This window comes from Gavialis gangeticus, unplaced genomic scaffold (genome assembly GCF_001723915.1).
Source record: "Gavialis gangeticus isolate Ggan-Ray unplaced genomic scaffold, GavGan_comp1, whole genome shotgun sequence".
NCBI classification, from domain to species: domain Eukaryota; kingdom Metazoa; phylum Chordata; order Crocodylia; family Gavialidae; genus Gavialis; species Gavialis gangeticus.
In genome coordinates this window covers 139,558,732-139,580,362 of record NW_017729024.1, presented here as the reverse complement: position 1 = coordinate 139,580,362, position 21,631 = coordinate 139,558,732, and the positions used below count along the sequence as shown (strand labels likewise).

The following is a 21,631-nucleotide window of genomic DNA, read 5'->3' as shown; positions in this document are numbered from 1 at the left end:
GAGCACTGTGTTCAAGAAAGATATGGGGCAGTCAGAGTCCAGATAAGAACAAAAAGTTGAAGGTCTAGAAAACATGACCTATGAGGAAAGATTAAAAGAATTGGGTTTTAGTCTAGAAAAGAGAAGACTGAAGAGGACAGTATGAAAGCAGTCTTCAAATATAAAATACTGTGAAGAATAAGGTTATGAATTTCTCCAGGTACCCGAAGGATATGGTATGAGAAACAATGGGATTTCAATTCTAATGAGGGAAACTATAGACATTAGAAAATCTAACTGTAGAGGTGATCTCTTCCAATGTTCAGCTAGGCAGGTTGCAGATTCACCCTCACTGAGGGTTTTCTAAGAACACACTGCACAAACGTCTGTCCTGATATGATCGATCCTGTGATGGGGCAGAGGGATGAACTGGAACATTTCTCAAGGTTCCTTCCAGCCCTGTCATCTTTGGTTCTGTGATTGTTGGTGTTCCTTTAGCAGCATTCTGGACCATCTCGGTGTATTACATTACATTTTCACAGTAGTTCATAACTGGATGATAAAATATTGTTCAAAATTCAGATTGTGGGAAGAAGTGCATTTTTCTCCTGAATGCTTACTTTTTCAGTAGGCAGACAAGGTTCTGTGGGTAAATCTGATATCTTTTGTTAGACCAACTTTTTCAGTAGATTTTTGCTCACAAAGGACCATTAGATGTGGTAATTTAAATAAGATTTAATTATTATTTTGCCACAGGGAAACTCTCTTTTTAAAAAAGTGCTTAATAATGTTTTCCCAACTCAAAAACTACTTTAATTTTTTTCTGAGCAAGTCTTTGTATACTCTTCTAGGGCATATCAAGTCAGATTCTTTAAGCATAGCTAAATACAGCCTAGAGAGTATAGATCCGTCGTCTTTTTCTTTTGCATTTACAGGAAAAATGTTGTTATGGGACATGCCTACTGTTCCAAAGAAATGTGACCCCTGTTCTATACTTCAAAAAGACTTAAAAGCAATTTGCTCTACCCCAAGAAAGATATCTTTCTGATACCAGATTTGGGAACCTCTTAAATACTGTCATAAAGAATAAGAATTGCCACCACTAAGCATTTATTCTAATATTTGTATGTTAACAGATGGTTTTGGTTTTTGTTTTTTTGTTTTTGCAACTGCGTAGTTTAAAATAATCAACCTGATCCTTTCTAGGATACTGAATGCTGCAGAAAGTTTTCCTCCCCTGCCATATTCACAGTATTTTATAATGGTATAGATATAGGTCGTCATTTTCAAACTCAAGTCCCAAACTTAATTCGTAGAGTCAGATGTTGGGGTCGGGAGGGATCTCAGTAGGTCATTGAGTCCGACCCCTTATCATGGGCAGGAAAGAACGCTGGGGTCAGATGATCCCAGCTAGGTGCTTGTCCAGTCTCCTGAAGACCCCCAAGGTAGGAGAGAGCACCACCTACCTTAGAAGCCTATTCCAGATTCTGGCAACCCTCACTGTGAAGAAGTTCTTTTTAATGTCCAACTTAAATCTCCTCTCCATCACTTTTATGGCCATTGTTCCTAGTTACTCCAGGGGGTGCCCTAGTTGATAGAGCATCTCCTAATCTCTGCTGCCCTCCCCTGATGAATTTATAGGCAACCACAAGATCACCTCTCGGCCTTCTCTTGTGAAGGATTGCCTGGATTTACATTTAGATACCAGTTAAAAGCAGCTGTATTTCTTAAAGGCCCTGCATGTCAGAATCTCCTATTCATCCTTATTTCTGTTAAAGTCAGTGAATGTTGCAAGTGTACATCACCCTTCCAACATAAGGCTGCTTTTAGATTGGCTACCTAAACGCTGATTAGTCTATTAAATTTAGGCACTCAGGGCACCTATACACAAATGCAGAGGCTGCTCCGACACACTGGAATTCTAGTACGTTGGAGGAGACTCAGTTAATCGAGTCTGCTGGAGCATGGCAATTGCTGTGCTCCAGCAGTCTCCTATGTCTGTGTATCAGTGTCCCTGTGCTTAAAAATGATGGTGGGGGTACTTTTATCTGAAGCTCCTCAGATCAATTTAAATCATGATTTAAATCACTGCGCAGGAAGCTTTGATTTAATCATTGTTTTCAACAAAAAGTGCATTCTTGTTGTTTGCTATCCTTTATTCATTTAATTTCTTGAAACTTTGCACTTTTAGAGAAAGGTAAGAGCTTGACTGTGTGTACACCAACCTGCAGAGAGACAATCGGGCTGATGGATGGGTAGTCAAGTCTGTTATCTCTCATCTCCATATACTGCTGTTAACAAGGATGTTATCTCTGGAGAAAACAAACTCTCCCTATGTCTGAAGAAGGACAATAGTGCCCCAAAGCTTGCAAAGAACAATATTTCCAACTATTTAGTTGGTCTAATAAAAGAGATCACATCTGCCCAAAGAACCTTGTCTGCCTATGATCTCTGGAGACACAAATCCACAGTTCTAGCATCACAGATATGCTTAATGGGATCTTCTAGACTGAGCACTGAGTCCCATTGGGTAGAGCGATTTTCTTTACTCTTTACTAATCTATAGAGGAGCCTCTGGGAACCCCATAAGATTGGGCCCCTAATATAGTCCATGGCTTGTTGTGACCTATTTATAAGACTTCTAAAAAGGTTACGTGAATTTATTGTCTCAAATACTATATAATTGGAAGTTATAATCTGTATTCCATGATAGTGTCTTTAAGCTTTAGCGTATCTTAAATTTTTATGTTTATTTATTTTTTAAAAAGCATCTTAACCAAAAAAAATAGGATGTGATTAAATTTATATCTGATTTAAATAAAAAAATCTGATTATTTAAATTATTTTAAACTGTTGATTTTTATCCACCCTGCTTTAATTAGTGGCTCCGAGAGTCACTCTAATTAAAGCACCGCCCCCTGCCACCCCTGGAGCATGAGTACAAAATGCCCCCAGGTTTCAAAATGAATTGATAACTCTCTTTTCATTATCAGTATGGACTGTCAGACAGATACTTTTTTGTATTTTTTTTGTCTTCCTATTAAATAAAAAAAGCAGCACCTTATTTATTCTCACCAAATTACTTTGGCCATTTCATAGAACAGGTATGTTTGTGTATGTGTGTGTGAACACATACATGAAGTTTATGATATTTAAAGTATTGATTTAATAATATTTCTGACTTTTTTTAGTGCCAAACAGATGTTGCCATTTTAAAGCCATAGCCTGGGAAAGAAATTCAGACTAGGCATACACTAGGCTTGTACGAAGTGGCTAGTATTTGCTTTGGATTTGGATTTGACTGATTCGGGGGACAGTGATTTCATGTGATGATTCGAATTACTGTCCTGAAATGACAGTATGCTGCATGGGGGGGCTCCACCACGAGCCCCCAGAGGCCCCGATGGCTGGCTGCTGCTGCAGCAACTGGTGAGTGCAGGGCTTGTTTTTTTAAATGAAGTGCTGGGGCCAGGCGGGGCAGCCATTGATGGGGCTGGGCGAGCGGGCAGGGGACGCTAAGGGAGGCTGGGGGAGCTGGCAGGGTATGGGGCCTGGCAGGGCTCCCTCCATGGTCCCCCTGCCCCCTACTTACTGGCATGGAGTCTGGGTCCAGCTCTCCATGGCGGTGAGTGGGGACTGCCCGAAGCTCTCCAAATCTTTTCTTTATTGGCCTCCTAACTTCTATTAGGATTCAGAGCTTTGGACAATTAATCAGGCCAAATCTTATCCAAATTGAATTGGCAACTGAAGCTTCCCACAGCCCTACCATACACTGCATCTTGGCTGCCTATGGGGTTTTTTTTTTTCTTTCACACCTTGTTCTGAAGGAATAAATATTTGTATTTCTTGCTCAAAAATCATGACACTAAGTGTCTTCCAGTCTCAGATTGGATTTTCAATTTTAAACATATATTTAATGTTTTCTCATGCAAATTCAGGGCAGAATTATGATTTCTGAGTTACCTTTGTTACATATTTTCATATCTTTAGAGCTTTAAATTCTGTTGAAGTTTAACCTGCTCTAAATTCCATGGATTTTGAATGATCATTGGTGGAGGTAACAGTAGACCCTGGATATCCTGCCTGCAGCAAGAGTTTCACAAGTGGCATGGACAGGCTGTGTGTAGCACATAGCAAGTCAAGGAGGAGACAGGCAGCACAACAGGTAGAGTAGGAAGGAGAGGCAGAGGTCGGGCAGGGAACGCAGAGCAGTAGATAGGTCAGAGAAAGAGGATCAGAGTAGCACTTGGGTAGATAGTGAGATTTGAAGATTGGCTCTCCTACTACAACAGATAATTATAACATCCTTATAATATTTTTCCACAAGTTACTGATATGTAACACGATCTTTAATTTCCTTTTAACATAGTCATAGTGTGGGTCTGCTCCTGTTAAGGAAGACAAATTTATGACTAAAGTAATCAGCTCTTACAATCAACATACAAGCTTTCTGTCACTCTGCTCCCCACTCGCCACCCCCCCAGCTTCTAGCACATGCGCACACCCTTTTTATAGCTATACAAGGTGTTTATAGGTTGTTATTCCTCTGACTAGAACCAAAGAAAGTGAAAGTTTGATGCTATGTATTTAAATTTCTTTGAAAATTTATTTTAAAATAACTTTGAATTCCTAAAGAATCATGCTGATTTACTTGCACATTTTCAGAAAATTTGCTCTTTACTCAAAGTAAGTGCCCTAATTGATGAGGATGTCCAGTATTTCTGCTTGCTTTACTCAGGTTTAGGGTTCACTATTGTTAACTAAGTCAAGTACTTGAATTCAAGTGAAGAATTTAACTGACTAAATCTGTAGTTGACCTATTGTTACATGGGGCATATGTCTTCCTATTTTTAAATATTGGAGTAATATTACACTGTGTTCCAGTCTTCTGATATTACCTCCAATAAATACTAGTGAGAGGTTATATTCCTAATGTTCTGGAGTGAATATTTGCAGGGATAGAGTTTTTGAGTGATATTTTTTTTTTCCCTTCAGTTTCTCTCTTGTTGATTGGGTAGCGTAGATGCTGCAATCCTAGCCAATTATAGTGAAACCTTGTGTCTACCTTTTATGTCTACCTTTTGTACAATTCAAGAAAGGTAATGAGATATAAGAGAGCGCTTTTGGAGAAGAACCACGAGAACGATCTATTTAAGAATCGGAATCATATAGTGAGATTCAAAAACTCAAGGAGAAGATTAAGGGCAGAATTAATTTGGTCTAGAAGTACCTGCACAGTAATGGGATTTGATAGAGTACTCTTCAGTCTAGCAACCTAAGGAATAACAAGAGTCGGAGACTGAAAGTGGAAACTAGACAAACTTAGACTAGAAAAAAGGTGCAAATTTTAAAGTTGGGGTAGTTACCCAGGGCAGCTGTTTACCAGAGGTTGTGATCATTCACAGTCAGTAGCAACCTTTTAAAATCAAGATCTGCCTTTCTCCTCCTTTTGTCTCCCTAAAAACATGCATAAGCTGAGCCGTAGCCATTGGATTCAAAGCAGGAGTTAATTCTGGGGTGTCTGTGTTATGCAGGAAGTCAGGCTAAATGATCACAATGGTCCCTTTTGGCCTTTGGCAGTGTACTTTCTGTCATATAGATTTAATGTTGGTTGTGGCATTGTTAGTGTGTGTTGTCCTCTGCCTTTGTTCATCCTAGTGATTATATTAACAAAGCATTTATTTCTTCCCCAAGAGCTATCCTTTGGTTCACTAAAGTGATCACTGGATTCCTCTGGCACTGAACTCTTGTTCATGCTAAGGTTCCCATCTCCAGATGCACAGGGCTCTGAAGAAGCTTCTTCAGAACTGTCCCTGCAACTTGGATAAGGTTGTTCCTAACAGGCTGGACACTTTAGTGATCCTTCAGATTAATGCAGTAATTTTAGGTTTTAAGAGTCCTTGGCAAAAACAAAGTTTGGAGTGTTTTACTGCATAGGTAAATATTTTTGTTTTGCACCGTTTGTGTTGGATTATCCTTTATTTATTGGCAATATTCCTTTTTTTCAAGATCTTTAATAAAGTTTTCCTTGCATTCACTCTGTAGGAAGACTTGGTTTCATTGGGACAGACTTCTCAAACTTTCCTGGTTCCCAGACCACCTCTGGGAATAGTCAATACTATTTCTTCCTTTTTATTATAGTATTTGCACTTCTGTATTGTCTTTCTTCCAATGAAGTGGGTCACAAGAATATTTCAAAGGGTCATGAGCTGCAGGAGAGCAGAGGGGAGGCAGGAAGGTGCCTGCCCCTTCCAGTGGGGAAGGGGCAGGGGAGAGCTGCATGGCTGGGTTGGCAGCACAAGGGCTGGTGACTGTGCTCGCAGGGGCAGGGTGGCTGGGAGATGCTGCTTGGGGAGGGGGGGTGGCAGGAGAGGCCATGACCAGGCTGCCTGATGTGATGTGGCAGGACCAGCCCAGGGCAGAGGGGGGGCCACAAGCCTCTCTACCTCCTCCCTTCAGCCCATGCCAGAGCTGGACTTGTTCAGCTGCCGTTCCCATGAGCCAAAGCTGCTGCAGCCACTGCCCGGCCTGAGTGGGATGGGGGCAGCTGGGGGCCCCTCTGGCAGGGCTGGCAGGCTGCAGGTTGGGAGTGAGGGTTACCAGCATGGCCCTGGGGACTGGGGGCTGGACACCAGCAGGGCCAGGGGGTGCAGGTTGGGACAGGCCATGGATCTTTGCAGATGGGTCCTGGTAGGAAAAAGTTGAGAATCACTGCTGTAGACCACTGATTACCAGCCAGGGTGTTGCCAGACCGTTTGAAAGGTGTCATGGAGTGTGAAGAGATAAGTAGATACACTCAGGCTTGTTCCTGCCTGGTCATTCTCCACCCTGATTGCTCTGCCCCTGTGCGAGGAGGTAAGCACTGTAATATATAAATTAATTTTTGAAATTGGGTGCCACTCAGTTGACAAAAGTTATGGAGGGGTGCCTCAAGCCCAATGAAGAGTACCTCAAAACCAGTGAAGGTTGCCTCGAGATTCAGAACCACTGCCCAAGCAGTTGCTTAATATGCCTGTGAGCATGTAAAACGAATCTTGATTATTTATTCATGGTAAATAGCTAATGACCAAGTTTTTCTCTCATTTTGGAAATTTATCTGCAAGCAGGATATCATTGTTATAGATATATTTGTAAATGTTAAAATATTACTTCCAAACTTTTAGCTTATGGTTGGTGAGCAAGAATCTTTTTTTTTCTGTTCACAACTTTATCTGTGAGCATTAGTAACAATTTAATTTTTTACTATGGGAATAACTAAAGATATGCATGAATATTCTTATGAAAATTATGACAAATTTAGACAAATTTATTTGCACTAGTATTAGTAGTGCTTTAAGCTAATATTAGATATTTCTGAATAAAGCAATAAAAGGGGATGTGAATACCAGGAAAATTTAATAACTTTTCACATGTACCCCAACTCTGCAAAGCCTATTGCTTTTAAATTCAGTGGGTTCCACATGGTTAGGAGACTTTGCAAAATCGGGCCCTAAAGCAGGCATATTTTTTGTACAAAGGACAGGGAGATGATTGTGACCCATCACAATGGTGCCATTTTAGCTCCTGTTTTTAATGTATTTAATATTTAAGAACTCTAGAAACCCACAGCAGAAGTCAACATTGAACCCACACTTTAGTTGCATAGTTAACTGACTTGTGTAATATCTGTAAGACAGCAACAGAGTTGAGCAGAGAACCCTGAAATGCTGTTTCCAGTTTCTCTGCACTAATTTGTTTGTTCCATTGACATTGCACAGTGCCAGTTCTAGATAGTAAGCATATCTTAGGAGAGAGAGAAGGAAGTTTCAGGAACTTGAGATCTGTGTTTTGTCCTTTTACTTACACTGACACTCCCCTAACACACATACAGAGTTTACTGTGCAGAAGGGCAACGATTCCCTCTTGCCATCAGTGCTGCAGGTAATCTATTGCATTAATCATCCAGATAGTGTGAAATGCATGGGGAGTGATTATACTATCATACACAATACAATCAGCATGAAGCACTTGTCAAGACCAATACATCAAAGTTTAATTCAGTAATAGAATGAATTAGAGCAAAATGAAACATTCTGTTCTCCAAGAAACACAGCACCCATTGCAGGTTCTTTCAGAAGGCTGTGTAGAAAACTCAGAGTACATTAAGGAATTTGTTTTTTATCAATAAAATTGCAACTTACATCTGACTGAATACAGAAAGTACTTTTCCTTGGGGTTCTTATGATGGAGAGCACAGCACTGAAGTGCTTTCCCTGTCTTTGCTATTCCATAAAAACAACTGTTTAATTGGATCATTCTCCAGTGGGGCTTCTGATTATGTTTTGTTCTAATGGAGGCCACTTATTGTACGTGAGAGTTTTACCCATGGCTGAGATGCTTATCTGTGAGAATGGGGAGTAGTAAACGCTACTTCTTTTGCTAACTTCATAGTTGCTGCAGTGCAAGTATGTATTAGGTCAACATGTGATGTATATTCATTTTGTTAGAAAAATGTTTAGAGACTTTTTACTGTCTTTAGGGTCTACTTGTTGACATTACATAATATCTTTATTTTAAAAGGGTCATGAGTTCAGTTTTCTAGTATTTGTCCAAGTGTCATTTAACTATTTGCAGCTAAATGGGATCATAGGTAAGTAGAGCTGGAAGGAACCTGATGAGGTTAACTAATCCAGTCCCCTGCTCAAGGCAAGATCATCATCCCTGACTAAACTATCCCAGCTAAGTGTTTATCTAACCTGCTCTTGAAAACTTCCAAGGATGGAGATACCATCCAATGCTTGATCACCCTCATGGCCAGAAAGTTCCTCCTAATCTCCCACCTAAATTTCTGCTGCTGAAGCTTGAGGCTCTTGTTCCCTTATGGTCAAAGAGAAAGGCCTCCATCCTCTTTGTAATCTCCCTTCAGGTATTTGAGGATTTATCAAATCCCCCCGTAGTCTTCTTTTATCCACATGAAGTAACCATAGTTCTCAAAAAGCAGTACTTCTGCAACAGAAATTGCATAGGCTCAAGTGAACTGTAGTGACATGAAAATCATCATTTTTGTAGACTAAAACTGACGCATGTGTTGCACATGGGGACAAATTTTAATCACCTGGATCAATTTTCTTTGGTTAACAATGAAAGTACTGAATGTGACTATTTTGTGGTGACTTAACTGATTTGTCAGCTTATGAAATTTGGCTTTTAAATGACAGTTTGAGTCATGCCAATATGAGGGAGGAAAAGTATTCAGAGTTAAGACAACAGCAGTTTGTATGTATTTTAGTATGTTTTAATTTGGCTAATGAGCAAATTGACTTTTAATACAAAATATCACAAAACTAAGATCTTATAACAAATCTCAGCCCAGAGCAAACTTATGAAAGTGTTTATATGCAAATTGAAATGCTGACATCAGTTTAGCTATAGCATAGCACTAACAAAGCATCATAATATTTTTAGACAAAGTAAGTGTTTTGCAACTGCTACAGTCAGTCGTGAATTATAGGCTGAATCTTCATTCACTCCTCGTTTCTTAGTCTGCAGTGATACTGGATGGAGCGTCTTCATTTTGTTGGGACAGAACAAAATAATGCTTAATCTCTACAGAGAGTTTACGTGCACTCCTTGTTCTTTGTGAAAGCATGTGTGCTGAGAGTATGTATTGTTATACCAACTGCTATAGTTACTGAGCACTTTAATAATGCTGTTCTCTGTTCCCTTGGACAAATCCTGATTCAGTATAAAGACAATACCATCCCTTCGTACCACCTTGGTTTTGAAGCGTGGAGGGTATCCAATAAGAGAATTATTACTATTAATATTACTATATTAGTAATATACTAATAATATCCCTGTGTATTATATATAAGGAGACCACATACCATGGAAAATAATAACAAAACTTTTTTTTGTGGGACAGGCTATACTGAAAATGAATGGCAAGTGCATATGTCTAAAGAAACGCTGTTTTGAATCAAAGGTTTGAGGTGGCAAAGCAGACTTTATTCAGGTCAAGAGGATTATTGTGAAAGCGGAATAGACAATTTCTCACTAGGATGTGACAGTTTTAATATTCATTCCCTAGTGAAATTAATATCAAATTGCAGTCACAGCATGACTTATCTTCCAGTTATCTTCAGGGAAAAATGAAATTTGCATATTGGTTACTGATGTTTTGTCTTTGTACTGTGAGGATTTTCATTTGGGAAAAAGGTAGATCATAGTTGCATCTGAATCCAAACCTTACTTTGGTGTAGCAGTGTTTAGATTTGGGATATCTGTCTGGACTTGCATTAGAGGGAGAGGGGGCACTCCATCCCTTGAAGTGCTAGCCTGAATCAAAATGCTTCATGAGTTTTGGTGGGGAAGAACAAGGGTATGGCAGCTGCACTCAGTGTTCCATTTGTACCCATTTCTATCATTAGTATTCTAACAAAGTGGTTTGGTTGCTTTCATTTTTCATCTTTGGGGTGGTTAGTTGTTACAGGTGAAATATACAACTGGATTTGTCTCTAGGCATCTGGGCTAGGGATAGAAATTGTGCACAAACCAGTATAAGTGATCAGAAACAGGTTTAAATCTGTAACACAACAGAAGTTCAGTGCACATAAAGTTTTCAAAATGGCTGAAACTGGCTTAAGATAAACTGGATGGATGTAGTATCAGATTTAACTGATTTAGGTTAAATCGATTTATTGAACTTCTGTCCCAGATCCCCTCCAGATTCAACTTAACTCATAGTCCCCCAGCATCCTAGGACGCTTTGCAAATCCCCCCACAAGGGGGAGGGAATTGTGTGTGGGCTAGCCTTGGCCCAACCTGCCTGCTTCAGTCTAGCAGGGATGTGTGCTCTAGTGCCAGCCCCCTGCTTATGGCCTGAGCCACCTCAGGCATGTGGCTGCATTTGTGGAATCAAAGGTGAATGTCTGTTCACTAGTTTGATTCAATCTATGCAGTTTAGATTAACCTGCAAAGATTGAATTGATTCAGTCTTGGGCTTTTTGACTGTCATGTACTTAGTCCTTAAGGCTTACTTGGGGAGCTCTTGTTTGGCTATGATATTTTAATGACAAAGACAGTAGAGGAATTGCAGAAAAAGAAAAGATGGATGGATTGGCAGAAATATTTAGAGAAAAGTGTCCTAAAAATGTGGTGACCATATTTTTGAGGAAATCTGGGACGCTGTTTCAGGCAGGTAGGTGGACTAGAGTGGTGCCCAGCTTACTCCATGCTGGACAGCACCCTGCACCCCTGCCCACCTGCCTCTGCCTGCAACAGGACTGCTGACTTCAGGGGGCAGTGGAGAAGGGGAGGAAAGAACGACACTAAAATACAGGTTCGCCCAGGCTGTCACTTTCTTAAGGCTGGCTCTGCTGCCATACGTGCATGCACTGTAGAGAAAGAAAGGATCATGTTAGGTTGGAGAATTTTTCTTTCAGTTTTCATCAACTGGCTGGGACCAGCCTATGAAATCTGGGACTGTGCTGGCACACCAGGACATATGGTCACCCTACCTAGAAAATACCAGAAAAAACAAAGCAATTGTGAATTGTTAAAGTAGGTGGGAAGATGGAGTATTGAAGAATAGGAAAGTAACTTATACCCTAAACCAGATATGGGATCTACTTTAAATGATGGAAGTGACTATGAAGCTGAAACGAAGGCGTTAAAATGAAATGGAAAAAAACCTTTCAGATAGTTCATGTAATAAAGTCATCAGAGAAGCTGAAGATAAAGACTTAACCTTACCATGTTAAGGGAGGTGTTACTATATGGAGAGAAAACTGGAGTGAGAAGAGAAGCATAAAATGGCACTTGAGGAAGCTGAGGTGGGAATGTTAAGGTGATTATTTGGTGTTTCACTGAGGGAGAAGGACTGAACTTGTATCATTAAGTGAGTGTGCGTGATGTGTTGTTAAGAAAACCAAGGAGGCGAGACTGGGATGCTTACTTCATAATCTTCATAGTGAAAAAGGAAGTAGAGAGAGGATTGGAGATGAAGAGGAAGGATGTAGTCAGGAAAGACTTGATTGGTGGCATCTTCTGTTCTCAACCCATTTGACCAGATGACATTGATCCTACAGTTGAGTGGAACTGAAGGCCAAAACAAGGGAGAGGAGTGATTAGGAAGAAGGTTCTTAAGAGCTGCTTAGAACTTGTTTAATAAGCCCTCGGATTTGCTTTTTGCATACGATCTTAGCAGCTGCTACTCGGCCACAATATAAGGTTGTGCTATTCCTGTGAAACAGGAGTCTTGAAAATATTTTTCCTTCGAGCTGGCAATTAGGTGAATTATGGGCAAGACCAAGCATATTTCTCCTCCATAATCCTGCAGTAATGGGTAGTTAAGAGGACAGGAACTAATGGATCTGAACGACCAGGATGGCAGGTGGCCCAGAGAAACTGAAAAGGTAGATACCCCCAAATACACTGCAGCAAGCGTAAAGAAGAAGGTCCTTGACGTTATGCCAACTCCCCCTTTTGTATACTGTCTTGTGCTGCATAGTGAGGCTTGAGCCTTAGACTATCTGCTTAACTCTCCATGTGGAGAGCTTCTCATTTTACTGAAGCTAGTTGGTTAGCTTTGAAAGCAGTGTCAAGGTCCATGTCCTGCAGAGTTTATACATGGAGTGTATAGATGGGTATAACAGTTCTGTCACTAGAAAGGATACCAGTACAAGCTTGAAGGCTGCAGCTGTTACATATGCACAATCCTGTAATGATAGCAATGTAGCAAAACCTTTCCAACTTGAACCCTGCTTCAGCTAGGGCCAAAAGTAGCTGGCTTGTATTGCAACAGGATTAGGCAGATGTAACAATTACAGCATAATACCTGCATGCAGTCCTGAACAGCAGCTCCCCCTACCCTTTAAAGCAGCTAAAATGTTTGTCCATACCTACAGAAAATTTGTACTGAAGTCGGTGGGAGTTGTGTGCAGCTTGGCTCTATTGATATTTTAACTGGCATCTGTGGAGGTGAAATTGTTATTAAATGATATAATAAATTTCTGGCCTGACACGTGCATCTCTATGTAGAGGGCTTAATATATTAAACAGTAAATTGTCCTTGTTTAATTTACGTAAAATAGGCTGTTACTGATGTAATAATTAAACTCTCACCACAGTTGCTGACCTAAGATTAATGCAGTGGTTTTAAAGTATTTTGATGCATGTTATTCCCCTCCTCTGCCCCCAGTTAAATATATATGTGGCAGATCTTTTTTTTTTACAGTTCCCCTACCTTTCATTGACTGGTATTGATTGCTTTGTTCCCTGGGCCACCGAATCAGTTTGCAGAGACATTCTGTAGCATGTGATTCCCCCCCCACTAAGTTTAAGAAGTGATTAATTACAGTGAAAGTGTTGCATTTTACCTCAGTTTAGTTAGCTCCTACACTGGAGGCATTGGGAATGAATTACAAAGTGTTACATTGTATCAGTTCTTTTTAATAGGAAGTTTGCATTGCTTCTTCCATGTCCACAAGTTGCAGTTTAAGTAAACTATTCCTTTTCTGGTTTTTTGTCATGTAAATCGAGTTCACCAGATAAACTGTTGGTTGTCTTGATGTTTAATAGAACAAACCAGTGAGATATTTTTCAGTTATATTCCATTTAGATGGCTCAGATTTGTTAGTTAGTGCAGTGTGGGTCTACGGGCCCCTCTACACGTGCAGGTAAAGGTGCCATGAGATCTAATCCAGGCAATCGTACCTCCTGCCATGCCACATGTGCTTGGCACAAGGTATGATTTTGGGGTTACCTATTAGATCCCATTGTGCCTTACTGCTGGTGCAGGGGGAGCCAGATTCTGGGCTCCCTCTGTGTACCATCAAGAAGCAAGCTCCTGTGGGTGGGGGCTTCCAGCTGCGTGGGTGGCCTGCACACCCCTGTGGTTTGGGAGATACAGCTGCCATGATCTCCCAGCCTCAGGGGTACGTGATATCCCTTGGGGCTGGGAGAAGCCATGGTCTTCCAGCCTCATGGGTGTGTGAAGCCCCTGGACCTGGGAGACCATGGAAACTGTTATCTTTCAGTCCTAAGGGTACATAGAGCTCTCCATGCACCCCTGGGGTTGGGAGATTGCAGCTAGGTGCCAGCATGGGGAGGCAGACTACTATGTGCAGCTGCAGGCTTCTGGTTCCTGGCAGCTGTGTGTTGCTTCTACTAGGACCCAGAGTCTTCTGGGGCTGAGAGGTCCTTTAGTTGTGGGACTCCCAGCCCCAGCTAAGCATGGTATCCACTGACACCTATAAAGTTAGTACACATTTTTGAGGTCTAACATTACAGTTGGTTGGAGCTTTTATGGCATTATAATTCCTTCGCATGTGTAGCTGGTATCAAGGCAATTGATACCTGTAACATATAGAGGGGGACAACATAAAAGTTGATTAAAAGGACCGTAGAAAAAAGCTCTGATGTATACTCTTGTAATTGCAGGTTTCATCTTTTAAAACAAAAATTGCAGTTTATTTAACCAGTCACATAATTGGTTACAATATTCTATTGTCTGTACCTTCTGTCCTTCACTTGTACCTTATCTTTTTTGTGGTGGTTTATAGATTTCTTTGCTATATTTCCTTGCCCAGCTGTGTACTTTTAACCTGGCAGGACCAAGGCCTCTGTTTCTACAAGCTCATGGACTGGCACTCAACAATTTGCTCCCATGCAGAGGCCTAGAGCTTATGGTACTGGTTTCTATTTGTCATTCTTAATTGACAAACTAATATTTGGAGGTGAGAGTTTTGCTATTCTGTATGAGCCAGCCTTATTTTCTTATTCTTTCAGTCTTTGTTTCCCCCGGAAAGTCTGTCATGCAATTTTTAGCAGATTGAACAGTTTAAGCAGATTCTGCAAATCTCCCGTAGTGTGTAAAGCTTATTCTTAATGAACAAATGAACTGTTGCTAAATAGCACTTTCAGACATCTTCATGCTGCTGTCAAAGTTCATGCTGGTGAAGAGACAGTTGATTTAGAGGAAAATCTTTCCGTTTTCAATTATTGCCACAAACCCTGATGAGGTTGCCCTGTTATGCAGTGTTAAGGAGGCAGGTTCCAAGCGGATGGTATGTGTGAAATGTCAGCACAAATTAGTTTATGTTTGAATTATATGCAGAGAGAACAACAAACTTCTCAGTTTAAACTAACTTCTCAGTTTAAACTGATTATTGAAATAATTGTACTAAAAAGCTATTTCTGCTAAGAACTGCAGAAAAATCGGAGTATGATTTCTAAAATCCAGATGTGATTGAAAAGGACTGTAAGTGACAATTCTGCTAGGTCCTACAAGTGTGGTAATGCATACACTCAATGTATTTATATTGCTGTATTAATTACTTTCCAAGTAGTTTTACTGTAATGTGAAACTGGAAGATAAATAGAGTTGTGTTCATAATTCTTTCACAAAGTGACATATTTACTTCCAGTACAGGAATTAGCACATAAATAGGGGTAGCTTAATGGGTAATAGGTAATAGGTGTGATTTTTTTTTTTTTTTCTCTCAGTTTAAATTGATATTCCTTACTGGCAAGTCATAGATAATAAATTTTGCATTTCATGCGAAGTCCCACACGTCTTTATTTTCTCTGTATGTTGGGCAGGGGTTGCAGTAGTTGAAAAGGCCACATAAAGCCCATGATGTTGAGTTGGGAATTCATGGTCAACTAGTAGTAGCTACAATGTAGTTTTAAGAAGTTAGAGGGACACTACAATATAGAAATACTGTTTGGTAAAATTCTGTAGGTTTGTAATTAGTAAGTAGCTGTTGGTCTTTTAATAGGAAAGATAATTTAGGATTTTTTTCTTAAATCAGGTGCTCTGTGGATGTGTATAGTCTTAAATCCCCATTGCAAGTTGGAGCAGAAGGCCAGTTGGCTAAAGCAGCTGAAAAAATGGAACAGTGTGGATGTTTGTCCCTGGGAAGATGGAAACCATGGAAACGAGCTGCCCAACTTAACCAATGCTTTGCCTCAGGGTGCAAATGCTAACCAAGGTGAGCTTAAATATATAGACTGATTGTAACATGTTTCTATATCTCTGACATTGCAAGTTTCTGTTTTTACGGCAACAAGGAACTTTTTTTTTTTTATTAGGGATTGACACGTATCAGTTTGCTTTCATTAACAGTACCATGGCAGAGAGAGGGTGTGAATAGATTTGTGCCTGGGCCAGTTTTGCAAGTAGATATATGTATGTTTTAAAACTTTTATCACTCATTTAGTACATGTGTAAACACAAAAGACATTTCTTTTATGAAAATATAAGTCTTAATGTCATCTGTGTTTAGGTTCATGACCCGTACTCAGAGTATATCATGTAAAAATCCTTTTCTGTTTTTCTTTGCTTGACCTGTAATTTGATATCCCCTCCAATGTGGTTTTCTGCAGTTATGGAGCTTTCACAAGCTATTTAAGGAGACTTTTGCAGCTGAATGAAACTGGTCCTGTTAAAATAAAGTAGCTATTTGTGGGATCAGCCCTGTGGTTAATACACTGCGCTACCACGTGAGATTCCAGGCTCTGTTCCTGGGGGTGGAGAGTGCTGAAGGCTGTATGCTGTTGTTTAGGAGACAGGAGTATCTTGTTGCTTCGGATAAATCTCTGATTTATCAACAAGAATCATCCACTACTAGAGTCCCGTCCAGCCCTCTGATGGCAAGAGTTGCTACTGTGCCAATGACCAGAGGAAAAAAGGAAAATGTCTTCCATGTAAGGTGTAAAAGGTCTGTTTCACATGTAAATATAAATATGTCCTACAGAAATGGGGAGTGATAATAAGTATAATGGCTACAGTATTTTATATGAAGTGAAACTGATATATATTTCACACTGAAATTAAATACGTTTGCAGAAAGCAAAATGGCTGGCAAGATTCTCCCTTAAGTTGGTTTGGTTCTAGGATGGTTGTTGATGAGGGGAATTGTTCAAATTCACTGACTTTTGAATTAGCTTTTTAAATACCACCAATAGCTAGGGAGAGGCATTCAGAATATAATTCCCTAAAAGATGTTTTCTTGCTGGATCCCCAGCCTAGTGTGACAGGATAATATCAGGTCTGAGGTGACATTTCTGTGCATAGACAACGTTGTATCAACAGAGCTCTATTGCTACATGGAGCTGTTCAGTAAATATTAAGTCAGTGCTTTTGTTTCTTTTTTTTTTTCTGGATATTGTGTTTCAATTTGTTTATATACAATGTTAAGACTTCATTTCTGTGACAAATGCTGCAAGTATTTTCTGTTATGCAAAGCCCTAGTGTTACTTTTTAAAATTAAAACAAAAAAGTAGCACCCATCCAACCCCATTCTGTACTCAGCCACTTGGTTGAGGTAAAGGACCTTATGAACCTAGCTTATGAACTTCCTGGGACTTGAAGGAAAGGAAGCAGGGGGTTTTGGCAGGTGTTGTGCTGAATGCCTGGTGGGCTGTTGGGTGTAGTGTGTTCAGTATACTTCATCAGATTTTCTTCTGTTGTAGCAGTTCCCTTTTGGTTTTAATGGTTGTAAACTCCTTTTAATGAAAGGAAGGTGAACAACTATAACATACTTCTTCTGATTCACCTAGTATTCAGTACAAATAATGTCACCTGCAGTCTGCTACTTGTACAGGGTACAGGACAGGGTACCCAGAGTTGGGGACTGCTGAATAGACTGTAAGTAGAGGAATATCGTGAATGATTTATTCACAATATGGGTGGTGAATAAAAACTGATACAGCTTTCTGAACTTACAAAAATGCCAGATTCATCGACCAGGCCTCATCGGACGGTGTTCACTCGAGCCATTGAGGCATGCGATCTCCACTGGCAGGACAGCCACTTACAGCACATTATTAGCAGTGACCTATACACCAACTACTGTTACCATGACGACACTGAAAACTCGCTCTTTGACTCTCACGGGTGGCCCCTCTGGCATGGTAAGTGGCTAAACCGGAAAGACATTTCCATGACTCGCTGCTTTGTTCAGTTTCTATGGCATTATTTTGGGGGGATGGTTGGGAGATGAATGAAAGGCCTGGCAAAAAGAACAGAGACTCCCTTCAAATGCTGGTTCAGAAATAGCCTTTTAAGTCCCTTTGCATAGATTCAAAGGGATTTTTTTCTTTTTCTTTTTTTTTTTTAAGTAACCTAGTAAAACGGAGGCCATTACAGACACGGGTGCACTTTTTTCTCAATTATTTTCTCCATTTTAGAACATGTTCCTACAGCCTGTGCAAGGGTGGACGCATTACGGTCTCACGGATACCCAAGAGAAGCCCTGAGGCTAGCCATAGCTATTGTTAATACGCTAAGAAGACAGCAGCAGAAACAGCTGGAAATGTTCCGGGCTCAGAAGAAAGGTAATTGTAGGGAAGACAGAAGGGCACAAGTCATCACAAGGTGACCATAAAACTGGAATAGAACTTTGCATGAGGAAACTGTACTTAATGCAGTGACGGTGACCTTTAATAACTCTTCATTGACAATGAGTCAGTAGTTGGACACTGGAAAACACGCTTCTTCAGATGTCAAAGGAGTGTTTTTATTTAGTTGTGGTTTTTGTTTTCTTTTTGTCTTGCAAGTTTTATAAGTTCTCTGGGGCAAGGACCATATATATCTCCCTGTCTGTAATACACTTACCGCAATTCAAGAGGAAACACTTGTTTCAGAATCTAGTATTCCTTAAGAGAACATGTGAGCCTGGTCAGTGAGTTTGGATGTTACCACATCATAAATATTATTGAAAAATAGAACACTATGTATAGTTTGTGGGCCTTTTAGGAGGGAGGGTGGGGGTTGTGTTGCCTTCCCCCCCCAGGTAGTATTCAGATTAAGCAGTGTTTTGGAGATGGACTCCAAGATTGCTGTTCAGGGTAACAACATTCCACAAATTCATCAAACTCCACATTTTGAAAAGTCAAAAACAGTGGTTAGGGAGCTGCTTTTCACTAATGAAGGGTTCCGGAAAGAAGTTTTCTACCCATTGTTTGTTGTGAGTTTCCCTGTGTTGCCCTCCCTGACAGTGGACATTTCCCGTATGTTAAAGAATTCTCCTTTGGGTCTAGTCTGTATGCCCAGGCAGTCCTTTGGGACCAAAATTAATCACCTTGCTGGTAGATCATCTCTGCAACCTGAAGCAGGTGGATATTGGAGAGGACCATAGTCAGTAGCAGCAGAATAAAGTAACTCCACAATCTGACTCAGTTATGAAAGGAGATTAAAGGAGCTAAGATCACATTTACTCTTCTTGCTGTTCAGTAAAAGTGTTTGGTATTTGGAGTTATGCTTTCTGTCCCTAGGTTGTGGAGCAGAATGGAGGGTGTTTAGTATTTCCCATGCTTCTTGGCTTTGCCAGTTACCATGTGGGGCTGGAAAAGAATTATTTGTCCTTTGTGTTACTACATGCATGGGGGCGTTTCCCCATAACCTTTATCAGAAGCAATAACTGTTGGATGTAGCCACGGCTGGGGACTTTGACTGGGGTGTGCCAATACTTCTGCTGGGACTAAAACCTGAAGGTTCCTGACTGTAGGGCTTTGTCTCCCTTTTCCTCAGAGTCAGACTGATAACCATATTTGGGGTCAGGAAGAAATTTTACCCCATGGTCAGATTGGTGCAGACTATAGGGCAGGGAGTGGAGGGGTTGTCTTCCTCTGTAGCAGGTGCCATGGGCCTCTTCCTTGGATCTCTTGAGCACATCTCTTGATCTTTCAGCAGCAGGACACTGACCACCAGGGATCTGGATTTTCTGTTTCTTATGGGGAAGTGGAAAAAAGCATGGATTTCCCCCTTTAGCTGAGAAAAACGCAGATTTTTAACAGAGAAATGCATGGAGTTTCTACTTTTGCAAAGAGCTGTCTGCAGGCTGGTAGAGTTCCAGCCTGCAAGGGGCTGGGGGGGAGCAGGAGAAGGGTAGTCAGGCAGGGGGTGCCATGCACATGGCTGCCAGGCAGCCTGGAGAGCAGCTCCTGCGGGCAAGTCTGGCCAGGGACAAGGTAGGGATTGAGGCTCCATAAAGGAGGGAGTGAGTTTGGTGGGACTGGAGTTGCTGCCCGGCTGGGGCGATACATGGGGCTTGAAGCTCAGGGCTGGAATGCATGGCTGCAGGGCCCCAGCGGGGAGTGGGATGGAGCTGCAGGCAGCTTGTCAGGGGGTGGGGAGCAGCTCCCCACCACTGCACACACTCCTGGAGGAGGGCAGTGGGGGCATATGTTCCCAAGATCTGTACGTGGGGCTGGGGTGGGAGTGGGCTGCCTTCTGTAGACTCGGGCTCCCCCTTGGGGCTTCTGCAGCCCATTGGGTGGGACCTGGCCTGGCAGGACAGAGCAGGCCCAGGTGGGGAAGCTCCTCGCTGCTGCAATCCCCACATCACCCTGGCGAAATGCCCTTTGCCTACCCAGCAGCACAGGAGTGACAGCACAGAGTTGTGCCCCTTGCTGCTGCCAGGCAGGCAGGGGGCACCTCATGGTGGCGCAGAGCTCCCAGCTGCAGCAGTGAGCTTCCCTACGTGGTCCCGCATTGTCCCGCTGTGCCGGGTCCCACCCGCTGGGCCCCAGAGGCTCCGTGAGGAGGGCAGCAGGGCAGGGAGCCTGAGCCTGCAGTGGGCACCCTGCACCTGCCCCCTCCCCACCATGGACTCTGCTCCAATCATGCCGCCCATAGGCATGGAGAAGCCAGGCTCCGTGCTTTGCTCCGCTGCAGCAGCCGCCATCTTCCATAGGTATGCTCACTCTTGCTCTCACTCGCTCTGTCTCTCTCCAAATGAAAGTAACTGTATTCATTCACGTATCTGAATCCTTTTTCAAGCATATACAGCGATCTTTACAGGACTTGTGTGGCTATATAAGTGGAGACAAGTTAGATACCTAGGCTGCTTGCAGACATTTGAAAAAAAAAAAAAAAACGAACAAAAACCGTGGTGCTTTAAACTCTGTGTGCTCCCACACTTGCCCAGAGGAGGCAACACATTAGTTGGACCAGGCTCACCCCATGTCACTATAGAATAGGCGCTTTGTCGGCACTTTTCTAATAGCTGACTGAATCAGCTTTAGCTAAAAGCGCCAAAAAGCCCTGTTTGACGTGCCCGATTTATACAGATGTTGCAAAGCCAGGTCAAAGTAGCACACTGCTGCTTCCAGTAAAGCACTTTTTTTTTGTTGCTATTTTTTTTAAATGTCTGCAGGTAGCCCTAGATGAAAAGTTAGTCTTTTCTCTCCCAGTTTTTGTCTTGTGCAGCAGGACTAAATGTAGTTGCTGACTGTCTGTGGGTGTTACAAAATTAAATTAATTAATGTTTGTTCAGTGTTTTGAGGTGGTGAATCTCACCAGAATTACACAGTGCAACATACCTTCACTTAAAATCCCAGGACTTGGAATTTTCTAATTTAAGATGGAGGCCTAAGTAAGGACTACTGGTGTTGTGTGGGATACCTGGTGGTGGTCTATAGGAGCTGGTAGGTCACTCCATGCTGCTGATTCTCCTAACTGTTGTTAGACTGCAGTACTAGACATCTAATACTTTATGTAGAAAATCAAATTAAGCAATTTCTGTAGTTGCAACAGGTATGTTAGCAGTTTCAAATGAAAGTTGAGGCAATTCCTTTGAGAAGATGTCCACAGTTTTGTCAAAAAAGAAATTTAATTTTTTTTATTTGAGCAGTTCTCGTTTTCTAGCCTTGCTTGTTTAACTGT

At 41.4% G+C, this 21,631-nt stretch overlaps 1 protein-coding gene across 1 annotated transcript in view; it reads left to right on the top strand.

Annotated features, from left to right (window-relative positions):
• The window catches only part of ZSWIM6 (zinc finger SWIM-type containing 6), a 100,395-nt gene that overhangs the window by 32,223 nt on the left and 46,541 nt on the right, over window positions 1-21,631 (top strand). The window contains exons 5-7 of the mRNA XM_019517815.1: window positions 15,774-15,953; window positions 17,701-17,877; window positions 18,154-18,300. Coding sequence (XP_019373360.1) covers window positions 15,774-15,953; window positions 17,701-17,877; window positions 18,154-18,300 — 504 coding nt within the window. The remainder of the gene's footprint in view (window positions 1-15,773; window positions 15,954-17,700; window positions 17,878-18,153; window positions 18,301-21,631) is intronic.